This window comes from Macrotis lagotis, chromosome 7 (genome assembly GCF_037893015.1).
Source record: "Macrotis lagotis isolate mMagLag1 chromosome 7, bilby.v1.9.chrom.fasta, whole genome shotgun sequence".
Lineage (NCBI taxonomy): Eukaryota > Metazoa > Chordata > Mammalia > Peramelemorphia > Peramelidae > Macrotis > Macrotis lagotis.
In genome coordinates, this window is record NC_133664.1 from 92,295,111 (window position 1) to 92,312,432 (window position 17,322).

General features: G+C 33.5%; 1 protein-coding gene across 1 annotated transcript in view; it reads right to left on the bottom strand.

The window, feature by feature from the left end:
• Nucleotides 1–4,755: 4,755 nt before the first annotated feature.
• The window catches only part of ACTR3B (actin related protein 3B), an 84,818-nt gene continuing 72,251 nt past the window's right edge, over nt 4,756–17,322 (bottom strand). The window contains exons 10-12 of the mRNA XM_074193295.1: nt 8,565–8,690; nt 6,856–6,939; nt 4,756–5,979 (exon numbers count right to left, since the gene is read on the bottom strand). Coding sequence (XP_074049396.1) covers nt 5,884–5,979; nt 6,856–6,939; nt 8,565–8,690 — 306 coding nt within the window. The 3' untranslated portion in view covers nt 4,756–5,883. The remainder of the gene's footprint in view (nt 5,980–6,855; nt 6,940–8,564; nt 8,691–17,322) is intronic.

Below are 17,322 nucleotides of genomic sequence, written 5' to 3' on the forward strand. Positions count from 1 at the left end.
AAAGTAACTCCTTTAAATGCAAAATGAAACTAAAGGAAGCTGATGACTTTGCAAGAAATCAGGAAGAAATAAAACTCTTCCAAAAAAGCCAAAAATTCGAAGAAAATGTGAAATATCTCATTGGAAAAACAACTGACCTTGAAAATAGATCCAGAAGAAATAATTTGAAAAGTATTGGACTATCTGAAAGCCACGACCAGGAAAAGAGCCTAAAATGCATTTTTCAAGAATACAGCAAAATTGCCCTGAGATCCTGGAAGCTGAGGGTAAAATAGAAATTGAGAGAATTCACCAGGCACCCCCTGAAAGGGATCCCAAAAGAAAAACTTCCAGGAATATTATAGCAAATTCCAAAACTCCCAAATCAAAGAGAAAATTCTAAAAGCTGCCAGAAACAGACAATTCAACTACCTAGGCTCCATAGTCAGGATTACACAGAATCTGGCAGCATCTACATTAAGGGCTCATAGGGATTGGAATATATTCTAGAAGGCAAAAGATCTTGGTTTACAACCGAGAATCAATTACCCAACAAAACTGAACATCCTCTTTCAGGGGAAAAGATGGATTTTCAATGAAACAGGGGAGTTTCAAACTTTCCTAATGAGAGGGCCAGAGCTGAACAGAAAGTTTGATTTCCAAGTACAGGAGTCTGGTGAACCATAGAGGGAGTGGAAGAGAGGGACTATGAGGAAGTTGATGATGTTGAACTGTCTGTATTCCTGCACGGGAAGAAGATATTGATAACTTTCTCATTTATAAGAGCAGTTAGAAGGAGCATATATAGACAGGACATAGGAAGGAGCAGAATATAATGGTATGATATGGTAAAGGGATGGAGTCAATGGGCGATGGGGTAAAGTACTGGAAGGAAGGAAAAGGAGATGAAGAAGCTGAGAGATTTCACATAAGAGTAAAAAAAAAAACCTTTTTTCAATGGAGGGGAGGAGGGAAGGCAAGGGGGAATGAATGAGCCTTCATTCTCATCAGAAATGGCTCAGGGAGGAAATGACATACACACTAAATAGGGTGAGGAAATCTGTCTTGCCCTGGAGAAGGATGGGAGGAAAGGGACAGGATGAGGGGAAATGGGGGGAGGGAAGGGGGGAATAGGTGATAGAAGAGAGGGAAGATCAAGGGAGAGGGTACTCAGATACAACACACTTTTGGACAGGGCCAGGGTGAAAGGAGAGAAAGAATAGAATAAATGAGAGTGGGGAGGAATAGAGTGGAGGGTACAGCTAGTAATAGCAACTCGGGAAAAATATTGAAGTAACTTCTCTGGTGGATTTATGATAAAGAAAGGAACTCACCCCAAAGACAGAACCATTGGAATCTGAACACAGACTGAAGTACAATTTTTTTTTCTCTCTCTATTCTTAAGGTTTCCCATCTTCTTGTGGGGGAGGGGCTTATGTTTATTCTTATGCTTACTCTTATAACAAATTCAATTTACATCAATGTATGGCATGGAAACAATGTAGAGACTGTCAGACAGGCTTCTGTGTGGGGGGGGATTGTAGAATTCAGAGCCTTGAAAAAAATGATGGGAACAATTTACTATTGTATACAATTGGAAAACAAATAAAATGTTTAAAAAAAAAGACAACTCATATGTACCTTCTTTTATACCTTTTTTTCTTTCATGATCCCATGGTTTGTATTTTCTTCCTCTTCAAAATTATGTTGTATTGATTTACCTCTGTACTAGCTGCATAGTTCTTGGGGGAGGGGTGACTTCTGGTTTTTGGTTTTGTATTCCTAATCCTTGATGCTATGCCTTCCAAATAGTAGACAATAAATATTTGTTGAATTAAATGCCCATCTTAAGATATGGATTTTCATCCTTATTAAAAAGGCTGGCATACCTGAAAGAGCACTCTTCTTGGTTTCCAAAGTTATGCATTTCAATTAAGGGTTCTGATTTACAATTTCAGTGACCTCTGGCAAAGTATTTAACCCTTCTGAACTTTGGTTTCTCCCTCTGTAACATGTGGGTGTTATGTTAAATGATCACTTTCTAGGCCTTTATTTTATGATCATATCTGATGGAACAAGTAGGTTTGGCATCACTGTCAGTTATGGTACTTAATTATTTTTACCCTTCAATTTTCACCTTCTAAGTAAAAGGCATTGCAGATAAATTTTAGCATTGTAAAATATTCCTCAATTAAGTGAAGAGTTATTTAATAGATAAATATTCTTAATGGGGTTTTTTAGTGGTTTTAAATAAGATGTGCACTCAATCACTCTCACATGTCTCTTTGGCACAACCATATTTTTTACAAATGAATTGGCAGAGTGGTCATAAAGAAAGGATTAATCAAGAGAAGCCAAGATGGTGGAGGAGCATGAAAAAATAGAGCTGAAATCCCTGCAACTCAATTTTGGCACAAAGATCAAGAAATTATACCAGACCTAGTCTTCACAAGGTAATCTTGTGAAGAAAACAAAACAACAGTGAAGCATATTTCCAGTCCATGTATGCATAGAGCGATAAACTAGAACTCAATGGCCACAAGGGATGAGGTCTGGTCACTACAGCTTAGAGGAAATCAAAGACATCTTACACTAGGGCAAGATAAGATACTGATTCATAGAGAGTGGAAAAAATGGGGAAAAAAAATATAAGGTATCACATAGCAAAAAACAAATGACCTGGGCAGCTAGGTGGCACAGTGGATAGAGCATTGGCCCTGGAGTAAGGAGTATCTGAGTTCAAATCTGGCCTCAGATACTTAATAATTACCTAGCTGTGTGGCCTTGGGCAAGCCACTTAACCCCACTGCCTTGCAAAAATCTTAAAAAAAAAAATGACCTGGAAAAAAGTTTGAGGAAAAAGAATTCTAACTCTAAACACTATCAGTCTAGTTTGGATGTAGGATCTGGGAGGACAAGTGAATTGTGTCCAGTTTATCTTTCCTATCAGCTGAAAGGACCTATGATTAGCTAGGTAGTTTTATCAATGAGATTTATATCAGCAACTTAGATAAAGACATTATTAGTAAATTAATCAAATTTGCAGATGGCACAAAATTAACATTGGATTGCTAAAAACAACAGCTCACTTTTATGTAGTGCTAAGTGATTGTCTGGAATATAGTGCAGGTCTGACCATGTATATCTCTGTGTGTGTGTGTGTGTGTGTGTGTGTGTGTGTGCATGTGTATGTGTGAAAAACAAAAACTCTCTCTCTCTCTCTCTCTCTCTCTCTCTCCTCTCTCTCTCTCTCTCTCTCTCTCTCTCTCTCTCATCTTCAGACTGTGTTGTTTCCCCCCTTTAGGCTGAGAGCTATTTGAGAGAAGAGGCTAAGAATTTTTTACCTTTTTTTTAAAAAGTATTCTTTTTAATCCCTAGCAGGTAGCACAGTGCCTGCCATGTTGATTGTTGTTGTTGTTGTTATTGAGTCAAGTCCAACCCTTCATGACACCATTTGGGGTTTTCTTGGCAGACACTAGTCACATTTACCATTTTCTTCTCTAGCTCATTTTATAGGCAAGAAAACTGAGGTAAAAAACGACGAAGTGACTTGACTAGGGTCACCCAGCTAGGAAGTATCTGAGGCTGGATTTGAACTCAGGAAGATGAGTCTTGCTGACTCCAGGCCCAGTACACTTTCCACTGTGCAACTTAGCTGCCCCTCCCCTATCAGCTGCCTGGAACACAGAAGGTACTTATTATATATTAAATGACTACAAAATGCTAGGCAAATTGCATCTCATTTGATCACCACAACAATCCTATAATGTAGGAAACCAATTCTATTGAAATTCTTATTTTAAAAATTTTTTTTAAAAAGGTCACAGATGCCAGGCTAGGAAACTCAAATCTAGAACTGGGGGGGGGGGGGGGTATTTCTGCTTTATAATATGTGATTTCTGAATACTACATTTGACGGGGTTGTTGATAAGCTGAAAAAACCATCCTGAACAAGAAGGTGAAAAGCCACGGAATCATGACAAGGGAAAATCAATTGAAGGAACTAGTGATGATTATGGTAAATTGAAGCTGACTCAGAAGAACTATGAGAGCTGTCCTCAAATATCTGAAGTAAAGTCATGAAGAAATGAAATTAAATACCAGAGAGCATTACTTGGAGCAATGGGTGGAAGCTACAAAGATAAAATTTAGGTTTGAAGTCAAGAAAAACTTTTTAATAATTAGAGCAATCTAAAACTAGAATGGACTTCCAGGGGTAGAAATGGCCTCTCTCAGAGGCTGTCAAACAAAGGGGGGATGACCACTTATTAGGTTTATTGTAGATAAGGAATGGCTGGAACTAGACAGACTATGAGAATCCATTCAACTCCAATTCTATAATTAATTCATTACTCCAGTTAGGCCAACATTTAAATATGGAGATCTACTATACTGTGGGAAATAAGTCAGATGCCTCATTTACAGCAATGAGGAAACTGAAAAATCTGTTACAGGGAAAGATTATTAGCTAAGTTCTTAACTTCTCAGTATCTAATGCTACAAGAACATCTTTATTGTTTCCAAAAAGCATATAATCTGTTTTTCACACTTAAAGAACAAGACCAAATAATTCATTAAGAGAAAAATAGTTATCTAAAATGGTATTAATACATTATCTATTACAGAAAAACAAAACAATATAAATTGCCTGAGAAAAGTGAAATAAAATCCAAGTCCTTGAAATCACCAAAAATCTCACAAATTAAAAAGTTTATCTTTTTCACATAAGCAGGAAACTTTTAAAGTCAGCATTCCATTTTAAGATTATAAAATGGTTACTAAAACCATATAAATAAAATCCTGTCAATAGAAGAGAACTGAAAGGTCATCTAGTCCAAAATTTCATTGAATGAGAATTTCCTCAACAAGCTCACTGGATACATGGTTAACTATTCCTCACCTATACAATTCTAGTGATGGAAAGGTTATTACTTGACAAAGCTACCTATTTCATTTTCAGAATGCTCCTACAACTTAGTAAATAAGTCATAAAGATCCTCACATTTGTAACTGATGCTTTTAAATTAGGAGCATAAGTGAACACACATACACACCTGCCCACATATACACCAACACACATACATACACCAACATTTGTAAAGATGTTAACAGTTTTTATTACAATAGTGCAAGGTAGTATTCATCCATCACTCACCAACACCAAAATGTTGTCTTCTATAAAACAGCTTCAGAAATTTCAAACAAGAAAACTAAAATAAATATCAGTTGTAATAACTCTTATACAATACTGTTTCATTTTTCAATTTCATTTATCTTCAAACAAATCAGAACATTCTCTAGCAAATGTGTAGCAAATATTTTTTCCAATTTTGTCTTTTTTCCCCACAAACACACTGACACATGCCTTACAATGAAAAACTCTTTAGAACAGAACCCCATGACAGAAATATGGACTGGTGCTTATAACTCATCATCCAGTTGTACCAAATACCATAAAATACAAAATGATATGAAATATAAACATTAATTTGTATTGTAATTTTTATTTACAAAAATAGGGTGGGGGAGAAAAGGTTTACATCCCCATTTCCTTACTAGAGGAGACAAGATTGCCATTACCTCATTTGTTCTAACAATTATTTTAAACCATGTTTACCCTTTCTCAGAAACTGAGATTTGCTTTTAACCTGAAGCCCACATTTAGGAAATGAGGAAGGGGTAGGCTTAAAACAGTCAGGACAGAAATGGCTTTCCTTGAAATGATTCTGGATTGTATGCAGATTTAGTGCTTCATTAACTCTGTAATCCAAGCACTCCCAAAGCTTATGGACATAAACATCTGATCATATCACTATTTACAGCAACTTGTATCTTCTCTGGTTTCAAAGGACACTTCTTGACCTACAAGAGACTACCTGAATTACTTTTGTCAAAAGGCAAATACTACGACATAACTCCAAAGACAGGATTGTGACGACAAATGCTGGGGCCATATTCTTCATAGTCCTTCTTGGTGTGGCAAACTTGAAAGAATTCCGGCTAAGAAAAACAAAAATAAGTTAAGACTGTAGATATGTTTCAATAAATAAAAAAAGTAAATTACTAAACTAATTAGAAATCCAAACTATTTATTCAGTAACAATTGATTCATATCCTTCTCTTTACCCTTATAGAGAAATAAGAGATTTATAATTTACATATATTACATCACCTTAGCTTCACAACAAACCTGTTTGATATACTGTGTCAAAATTATTCCTAGTTTTATAAAAACTAAGGCTCAGAAAGGGGAAACTACTTGCCTAAAGTCACAATTTATTAAGTAGCAAAGTTAGAACTAGAATACAATCTTCATAATTCCAAGTACAAATCCACCACACTAATTCTTTAAAATTTTTCACTTTATTACTTTTTTTTTGACTTTCAACATATGATGGCTAAAGGGGATAGAAAGGGAATCTGATTCTACTTGATGTTTGCAGCTTTTAGTAAATAGGGATGATTCACAAAGTGAGTGAAACTAATGGCCAACATGAAATTTTTATATCATTAATGCTGCTTTCTCCTGTTTTCTAGTTATCAAAAGCTGACTAAGCTAAGATCATTAATGGTACAACTCATTTTTTTTTTAGGTTTTTGCAAGGTAAGTGGGGTTAAGTGGCTTGCCCAAGGCCACACAGCTAGGTAATTATTAAGTGTCTGAGACCGGATTTGAACCCAGGTACTCCTAACTCCAAGGCAGGTGCTTTATCCACTACACCACCTAGCCGCCCCGATACAACTAATTTTTATGTAGTACAAAGTCAACTGTATAAGTATACAATATGAACATTTTCAGCAGTATACTGACAAAATATATTTAAAATATAAAATTTAGCACAGAATTTTTAAAAAATATCTTTCAAATATACTTACAGTTGATGCAAGCATGGAGCCTCCAAACCATACAGCATAGCGCTGCATATGGTGTGTTATAACTTGAACTTCTACAGGCTTAGGCTAGAAAATAAAATGTTTCACATTTAGTTCAAGCACTAGCAAATAATTTTTATTCCAATGTTCTGTGGATACAAAAGATACCTCTGTTTGAGAACAAAAAAATCTGTTCTCTTTTTCCCAATTATAGGATACAATTCTTATCTTTATAAAGTAATATTTCTTATTCATATCTGTTTACAAAACAGTCTTCTTACTCTCTAATACTGAATAAATCTAGAGGAACTAAGCATATTTTCCTTCAGTTTGTAAAGTATAGTTTTCCCTCCAAACTCTAACCAACTGAAAGTGTAAACAATCTAATAATAAACCTCTAAGTTAATTGCCTGGCTGTATTAAAATCATAGAAAAGATCACTGCATAATATTGCCCAAGGTGCAGCTGGGTGGCGCAGTGGATAAAGTACCAGCCTTGCCTTGCAAAAAAAATAAAAACAAAAACAAAACCTAAAAAAAAAATTTTTTTTTTAAATAATATTGCCCAAAAAGACAAAAGAACATTAAAATCTAAGTGTCAGTTTGGTCTCCTTTACATAAGCATCATTAGAGTTTTTAATTACAGGTAACCAAGAATCAAGATCATGCCATATATATTAGTGAAGGAAATGGAAATTTTTTTTAAATATATTTATTTAAGGCAATGGGGTTAAATGACTTGCCCAAAGTCACACAGCTAGGTATTATTAAGTGTCTGAAGTCACAATTGAACTCAGATCTTCCTGACCCCAGGGCCACCTAGTTGCCTCCTGGAAATGGAAATTCTTAGCTTAGAGGAAAGAAGAGTTAGTGAGACTATGAGTTAGTGAGACTATGAGAGTTGTCTTCAAATATATATAAAGAGATTCACTGAGAAGAGGGATTATATTTGTTCCACTTGGACTCTGAAGGTAGAATTAGGAAAAAATGGATGGAAGCTACAGAAAGGCAGGTCAGTATTAAAAAATTGGGGTCTGATGTCAAGACAAACCCTAAAGAATGAGAGCTATCCAAAAGTGGAATGGGTGGTCTCAGGATTTCACTGAAGGTCTTCAAAGAAAGGCTAGATAAACTTTCTCAGGCATGCTATGAAAAGAATTCTTGTTCAGATATAAGTTGAAGTGCATGGCCTCTGAGGACCCTTCTGACTTGGGGATGGATCTTGTGACATTGCCTCTATGACAAGTAGCTCTAAGTCAAAATCTTAAAGAAAGATACTACCAAGGTAAAAGGTATATCTCTGGGAAACCTATTATAACTCCCTGGCTATTCTAATTTAAATGAGTATTTTTAAAGGATATTAAAGAACTGAATACTAAATAAATCTCCTTAGGATAGTGTTCATTATCACTATATGCCTGCTCTCTTTCAATATATAAAAAAGAAATTGCTTTCAAATATGGGTCAGTGACAGCATAAAACTGTTGCTGCATCAACTGTAATATCAACTCTTAACTGCATACTTGGAATCTATTCAGACAACAAACCTCTGAATACAATTTCACAGTGTGGGTAGGAAAATGATAAAGACTTGTTATTTCATGCTACTAAGTCAAGATTTTTCAGCTTCATGTAAAAAGGTAAGAAACACTTCATCTCCAGCATAGAGACCACATTCCATTTATCATACATACAATTCTCATTTTGGACTACCTTTATCCTTCCACCACTGAGCTCCTCACTAAGTTTCAATCTGGCATCCACCACTCTTTTCAAATCTCTCTGCAGTCGACGTCCAAAGTCTCTGAACATTGTGGACCCTCCTGAAAGAACAACATTCTAAAAGGAAAAAAGAGAAAAGGACAGAAAGTTTTCCTTTAGAGTAAAATAAATGTTTACTGGGACAAATATAATTTGCTTTAAAATAGATTTCCTAAAAAGCATATCTTAAAATTCTATAAAATAATGTTCATTATATTCAAAGTTAATGTTACCAAACTAATTTAAGTGAATTTTAAGCCCTACAAATATATATCTAATCTATTTTCAGAAGCAGCAGAGACATCATGATTAGAGAGCTGGCCTTGGAGACAGGAAGAATTAAATTTAAGTCTTCCTGTCTCCAAGGTCAGCTCTCATACATACTGGCTCCTTGACCCTGAATGAGACACTTATTTTTCAGTTAATTGTACAGTTGGATAACTCTCTAAAACTAAAAAATGCCACCCTACATTAATAAAGAGAATTTCCTGGGAGTTCCTATACCAATGAAATCATAGGAGCAGTCCTGCCTCTAATTTACCTGTAATACTTTCTGGCATTTTAAATTAGATAAAAATTCCAAACTGCTGTTCTAGGCCATACTACAAATACTTGCAATATCCTCTTTACACTATGAAACCAAACCAAATCATAGAATTGGGTAAGCAAGTCCTTAAGGTCATTAAAAAAATAAATGGTCAAATCTATTTGACTTAAGACATATTATTTTACATAATCACTGGAAAATTCTCCTCCTATTGGAAGCAAGAATTACATTCCCAGAAATAAAGTTCATATCAGATTTAGATGATAGTGTTTTTCCCAAATTCTATGATAGCATAACATCGGATTCTCCTATTCACCAGCATTTCTCATTTCATCAGACTTATTTTAAGTTCACTTTCTCCTGAAAATGAAGTTTGCTAACACATTTTACAATGTTAACCAGGGAAAAGTATAATATAGGCAATAAAGTTGCTCTGGTGGTGATGGGGGTCTTGTGAAACAAACAAAAAAGCAGCACTCTTATATATTAAATGGAATTCAGTGTAGGAAAGTTATTTGATCTTTTTGCTAAATCATATTTTTATGTTGAATATTGTTTTCCTTTAAATGAAGAGAGGTACTGAAAACAACTTTATTCTTCACAAATCATTGTGCCTATGTGTGCAATTTTAAAACATATTTATAAAAAGGAAGCATTGACATTTGAGAAAGAAAAGTTCTATTATCATATGATAGTTCTTAAACTTAAAATTATCAGTAGTTCATGATGTTCAAAGAGTTTATTAGCAGTTGTCATTGACTTCCTTAGTATTTGCAATGTTTCATATTACAATGGATATTAAAAAAATCAGTGGCAAGGTGCTTTGTCAAAAGATTAAAAACAAATGGAATTAATCAGTCTAGAGAAAAATAAATACGACATGAACATATTTGAAACTTTTAAATGTTTTAGATATTTCTAAAAATATACTTCTCTAAAAATAAACTTTTCTCAAATACAAATTACCAGAGGTAGGTCAAAAAGCATCTTCAAGTAAATCTATATAGTGAGGAATATTTACTATCACAGAGATTAGTACTTTAATTTTTTTGAAATGACATTTATTGTTTTTACATCCCCTTTATTTTCCAAACATACCTCTTCACTTTCTCTTTCCAAAAAGCAATCTCTTGAAACAAAGAATTTTAAAAGGGGGGGGGGGGGAGTTTAACAAAACAAACCAAAATTTTTACTTGATCTAATAAGGATATGCAATGTTCTAGAACCAAAATGTTTTACACCTACTTCTGCAAAGATGAAAGTGCATTTCAGTCATTACCAACTTCAAAGTGTTGCTTAATTTTGTTATTTCCATTTTCACTGTTATAGCACAGAAAGAGGTAGAGATAGACAGAGATAGACAGAGATATATAGTGTGTTCCTGGTCTACTTATTTTACTTTGAATCAGTTTATATGTCTTCCCACACTTCTCTTCATTGTTTTCATTTAAAGTATAATATTTCATTCCATTCATGTGTCACAATTTGTGAAGCCATTTCTCAATCAGTGGTCATCTACTTTTGTTTCCCATTCTTTCCAAGTACAAAACACACTGCGCTCCTACAAAATTCTGGTGTATTTGGGACCTTATGTCTAACTTTGACATTCTTTGTTACTATGACTAGCAGTGGACAAAGGACAAGGGCAGTTTAGTCATTTTCTTATTATAATTCCAGAACTGGAATTATACTACTGAGAGCATTACCATTTCCATTCCATATATAAATAAAGTAAGATTCAGAGAGGCTGGGTGACTAGTAAAGGAAGGAGCTTGTATTTGAACTCTTGTCTTTTGTTACCGAATCTAAGTGAGCTTATAGCACAACACACTAAATGGTACTCCACTAACCTAAAAGATTAAATGCATCTGAAAAAAAGCATATTTTTTTCTCAGGGAAAACTCAAGATGGCATTAATCATTAAGAATATCCTTGGAAAACTAGATGTTAATATAATGAGTTCAATTCTAGGCATGTTGAATTTTAGGCATATTAGTGAAGGCTCCTTACAAATACAAAAAATAATTGGTTGGAGAGAAAAGAGGTCAGGACCGAAGATTTTTACATTTAAATTCTTTATTATGACAAAAACAAAAGTGTTTTTTGGAAATAAAATGGACCTTTACATGAACTTCATTTTACTAATGAGACAAAATAATTTATAAATAAAGCAGCCAATTTCTCCCTTAGCAGGAAAAAAGTGTCATTTATCTCAAAGAAAAACGAAAAGTTCTGGAATTAAAAAAATAATTAGAAAGCTAAAAAGTGGGAAAGAGGTAGTCAGAAATTATCAGATACACACATTTTTCAAATAGCAAAAATGTCACTCAAAATATAAAATCTAAAACATTAGCTAAATAAGTATTGAAATTTGTATGAAAGAGTACTGAGGAGGAGGCAGCTACATTAACCAAGTGGATAAAGAGAAAGACCTAGAGCCAAGAATACTCAAGTTCAAATGTAACCCCAGGCATTTACTAGTTATGTGACCCTGAGCAAGTCACTTAACTTTTATTTTAGTTTTTTCATCAGTAAAATGGGAATAATGGCATCTACCTCCCAAGGTTGTTGTAAGATCATATTTACAAAGAGCTTTGCAAAACTTAAAATTATATAAATACAATATACTATATAAATACTAGCAATTATTATCCTCACTTCTAGGAGGTAACCTTAAAGTAGATCTTGTTTTAAGAGCTCATTAATTATTTTCTAATGAGGACTGGTTCATTACTATTATCCATTAATTCACCATTTACTCTCAGAACTAATACAATGAAAGAACTAGCCAGGAGTTGGCTAATATCATAGCCTTTTTTTCATATTGAGTACTATAGCAGATCAAACATTTAAATAAGTCTTAAGTGTGACTATTGTTCACATTGGTTTCTTAGCACACTGAAAGGGAGAAGAGAGGAAAAGAGGAAAAGGGGGAGAATAGAAGGAGAGATAGAAGGAAGGTAGGGACAAAAGGAGAGAGAACCCTCTGACACTGATTCTACCTCTTGGGTCTAGGTGAGAGGCAAGCAGATTTTCTCCTAGTTCTATTCCAGCTCCCTAGCTCTCCTTTTGTAAAAGGGTGGAGGAAACCTCTAGGACCAGCATTCATGTCCTCAGAGGCACCAGTTCATTTTTCTAATAGAAATTAAGTAAGCCCTAATTTCAAGTTTTAGAGTTCTGCTAGGAAGAATTAATAGGATCATTAATAGAACTATACTAAATGCCCTCCCTTTAAGGACGGACCTGTAGAAAGTCCTAACCAAGTAGTGAATTACAAAGCCCTTTACAGCTATCCCCTACTCCCCACATAGACTCCAATGTCATGTCTCCAAAGACAATGGGAAAGTATGTGGATTTTTTCAGTTACATCTAAATGGAGGAAAGGAGAGAGGGGAAAAGGAAAAAAGAGGCAACCCAAATGCATGGCTTTATGGGTAAAGAAAGGAAAGTGGAAAGTGGACAAATTTACTAGATCCTAGCGGCATGCAAGAAAAACATATTCAAGCAAATAGCAAGTTCTTTTCAGGCAGATGATTTCTTAAGCACATCTTCAACCCAGAAAAAGTTCCGCCAGCCAAATCTGTCTACTAGCAAACAATTTCCCCAAGGCATGCATCTATGCCCTCAGTCTTCATCCTTTTGATGAAGCTCCAAAGTTCCAGACAACATCTCCAATGTAAGGCACTCCTGCTAAGCTTCTCAGATACAATATTAAACCCTTACTAAAGAGAACCCTACTTATAAAACTTAGTATTATATTACAGAATCTAGCATAGCAATAGAAGTTTACAAAGGAATCTAAAATACTCACCAAACTAAAGACTTTGAGCAAATTTTCTAATTCCCTTCAACCAATCTCCAAGCCCAATAACTTGAAATTTTAATTTGAAAAGTCACTAGTATCTTAACCCTAATTTACTCAGAGGGAAAAAAAGTGACCAGATTATACTAAAATTATAACTATCCACTTTGCCTAACCACTGAAATCTTAACTAGTAATAACTTCAAATAACTTCAGTTTAATCAAATAACTACTAGTTTTTATAAATTCTGTGTTCTGTTTTCATGAAAAGAAGGTAAATAATGAACTGATGTTAAAACATTGAGGGGGTGGAGATACACAAATCACAAACTCAGAAGATTCAACTCAAACTTCCTATACTTCCACATTGCATTTCTATATAATAATAATAATAATAAAGATGATCCTAAGGTACCTCTAACATAGAATCTTGACTTGTCATCAAAAATTGCGATGTTCAATAAATCATTAATATTTTATTTCTTCTGTTATATTCTGATTCCTTTGAAAATGAATGATCTGCATATAATATAAACAACTGCTCTCAAAATCAAATCTTTAACCATTCCTTTACTCTCTATTAGATTTACTATCAGACTAATTTCGTTTGGGACCTGACTCTATTTCAGTCTTCATTTTGACTTCTTGTATAATGTCTCAATCTCCCATCACCCATCATTAATATTTCCTTAAGAGCATCCCACCTCAAAAAGCATATGGTTGACCAGGTGGATTTATACCAGTAATACAAGGATAGTTCTAAAAACTAAGAATTAGCATTACTTATATGGGAATAAACTAGAAGCATTTCCATTAAGATCAGGTAGAAAACAAGGATGTCTATGACCTCCCCTATTATTCAATATTGTATTAGAAACACCAGCTAAAACAGGAAAACAAGAAAAAGAAATTAAAGAAATAAAAATGGGTAATGAGGAAACAAAATCACTCTGTAGATTCTGATGATATACTTGAGAACTGGAGAACCAACTAAAAATTCAGTTGAAACAATTAGCAACTTTAGAAAAGTTGCAGGATATAAAATAAAATAAGTCATCATCATTTCTATATATTACCAATAAAACCCAACAGATAATATAAAATACTATTAAGACAAACCCAAGGACTATATGAAGACAATTACAAAACACTTTTCATACAAATATAGAGCTAAACAATTGGAGAAATATTAATTGCTCACAGGTAAGTCAAGTCAATGTGATAAAAATGATAATTCTACCTAATTAGTTTGTTTATTTATTCAGTGCCATACCAATCAAACTTCCAAAGAAAAATAACAAAATTCATCTGAAAGAACAAAAAAAGTCAAGATCATCAAGGGAATCAGTAAGAAAAATGAGAAGGAAAGCAACCTAGCAGTATCAGATTTTAAAAAACATTTCAAAGGAGAGAGAGCATCAAACCAATCTGATACTGGCTCCCCCTACCCAGGAGTAGATCAGTGAAACAGATTAGTTATATATTACATACTAGGTACCCTAATAATCTACTATTTGATAACCCCAAAGATCCAAGCTTTGGGGAAAAGAATTCACCATTTGATTAAAACTGTAAAGTGATTTGTTAGAAATTAGACACAGATCAGCATCTCAAACCTCATACCACAACAAGGTCAAAATAGGTAAATGACTTAAATGGTTATATAAATAAATTAGGGAAGCATGGAAAAAATGTACCTGTCATATCTACGGATTAGAGAAGAGATTCTGATCAAATAAGAGACAGAGGTTCACAGGAAATAAACTGAAAGATTTAGATTACATGAAATTTAAATGGTTTCGCCTAAACAAAACCAATGCAACCTAGATTTTTAAAAAAAAGCAAGAAACTGGGAGGTGGAGAAAGTTTCTCTAATAGAGGCCTTCTCAATTATATAGGGAACTGAACCAAATTTATAAAAATAAGAGCTATTCACCAATTGATAAATGAACAAAAGATTTGAATAAGTAGCTTTCAGAAGAAAAAAATCAAAGCTATTAATAAATAATCACACAAAAAATGCTCTATTAAGATGAAAATTAATACTTCAAGGTACCTCTTCACATCTCTCAGATTTTCATGACATAAAAAAGGAAATGATAAATACTGGTGGAGATGTGAGAAAACAAGCATACTAAAACACTACTGGTGTAACAGGTCCAACCACTCTCAAGAACAATTTGGAACTATGCCTAAAAGGTTATAAAATTGTGTATACTCTTAGACCCAGCAATACCACTATTAGATCTGTACCAAAGACCCAAAGAGATGAAAGAAAAAAGGGGCTATGTGTATAAAAATATTTATAGCAATTCTTTTTTGTGATGGCAAAGAACTGAATACTGAGGGGATGCCCATTAACTAGGAAATAGCTGAACAACTTGTGGTATATTATCGTGACAGAATGCTAGTTTTATAAGAAATGATGAACAAGATGGGTACAGAAAAACCTGGGAAGATTTAAATGAACTGATGCAAAGTGAAGCAAATAGAACCAGAAAAATATTGTACACATAAATATCAATATTGTACTGATGATCTGCTGTGAAAGACTTAACTACTCTGATCAATACATTGATCTAAAACAATTCCAAGGAATTCATGATTAAAAGAGAGAACTGATTAACTCTGACTGCAGAGTGAAGCATACTTTTTTCACTCTCTTTTCCTTCCCTTTTTTCTTTTTGGCCACAAGGTTAATACAGAAATATATTTTACTTGTCTTATCAATAGACAGGAGAAGGGCAGAAGAAAAGAAGAACTCAACATTTTAAAAACAGAATGTTATAAATAAAAAGTGCTTTTTGAAGTTACATCATTACCAATTACTTTTAAAGTTACATCATTCAATAACTGCACATGAATAAAAAGCAAGAACTGCTAAAATAGAGTCAAATAATTCCCATGTTTTGAATTATCAATAATTATGATGAATTTGTTCCTATTCTCAATTTTTAAATCTCATAAAGACATCAAAAATTAGCAAATCAAGGTATTAATTCTTAATTTTTTATTTCATGTGAAGTGGAAAAAGTCAATTTTTCAAATGTAAAAGTGATATAAATGCAGTTTTAATAAAAGCTTAAAAATCAGTTGTTAATAAATCATCAACAAACAGTAATTGTAGTTAACTTCCACAAAAAGAAGTCATATGAAGTTACTGAAATAAATCATGATAGTAGTGATAAAAGGCTCATCTAGGCACAAGGCAATTAGAAAATTCAAACCCAAGTCTTCTAAATCAAACTCAGGTTGGTATTGTTATAAACATCATGGACTAAACAACACCTCTAGACTTAACCCTTGACTGAAGTATTTGGGAGAGAGAGGAGACAACACTTTACCTTAAGTAGCCCCCAGGATGGTGAAGGAGACATGACCCCCTATACCTTGGGGAGTTCTCTAAACTAAAAGTGGAGAAAGTGGTAAACAGAACATAATAAAACATAGCAGCAGAAACTTATACTAATGGAACTCATCCTGTATCTAAAGTAGAAAATTCTAAATACCTTCAATGTGTCAAAATAGAAATTCCTTCATTATGGAATTCACAATTCAGGTAGTATAGAGGATAAAATGGTGAGACTAGAAGCTATGATCCTATATATTTGTGTTATATACACATTTGGTGCTCAATCCACATCTGCTAATGGTAATAAGTTTTGTGGTATGTTTCTTCCTCTTTAAAAATAATGAGGATTATTATATAACTGCTTTATAAATTTCCTATATAATAATGTTTCTAGAATCATAGGCCTTGAATATGATAAATATAGGAATTGAAAGAAAATTTTTGTAATTATATTTTTATATAATGAATATTTCATTATTTTCTGTATATTTAAAAAATATAAAGAATTAGGTAAATACTAAATCTGATTGTCTACCTCTTGTTCCTCAGTTTTTTATATATGCAATAATAAGAGGGTTTTCAAATTCTATAGTATATTCAAATCCTACAATGTATACATTTGTGTTCTCCCCCTCTTTGTCCTTCTTCCTGTAACCCTCCTTCTTCTTGTATGTGTGCAAGGGGCTAATGTACAGAGAGATAAGAATAGGGCTATACTAGATTTTCTTTAAAGAAACAGTTCAAAATTAACCACATGCAGCATTAGACTATATCAATGTCCCACAAATACAGATTCATCTTAAAAAGCAAAACTACTACTTTATCCTGAGACACATTACTTATCATACTTGAGAGAAAGACCTAGGGGAAGTATATTTGCATTTAACCCTATATTTTTCTTTTTTATTTTCTTTCTGAAGAAGAAATATTATTTTAAGATGCCTGAGTAAATAAGAAAAAAAAACAAAGAAAGCTTGTGAGGAAAATTTTTATAATTATCAAAATAACT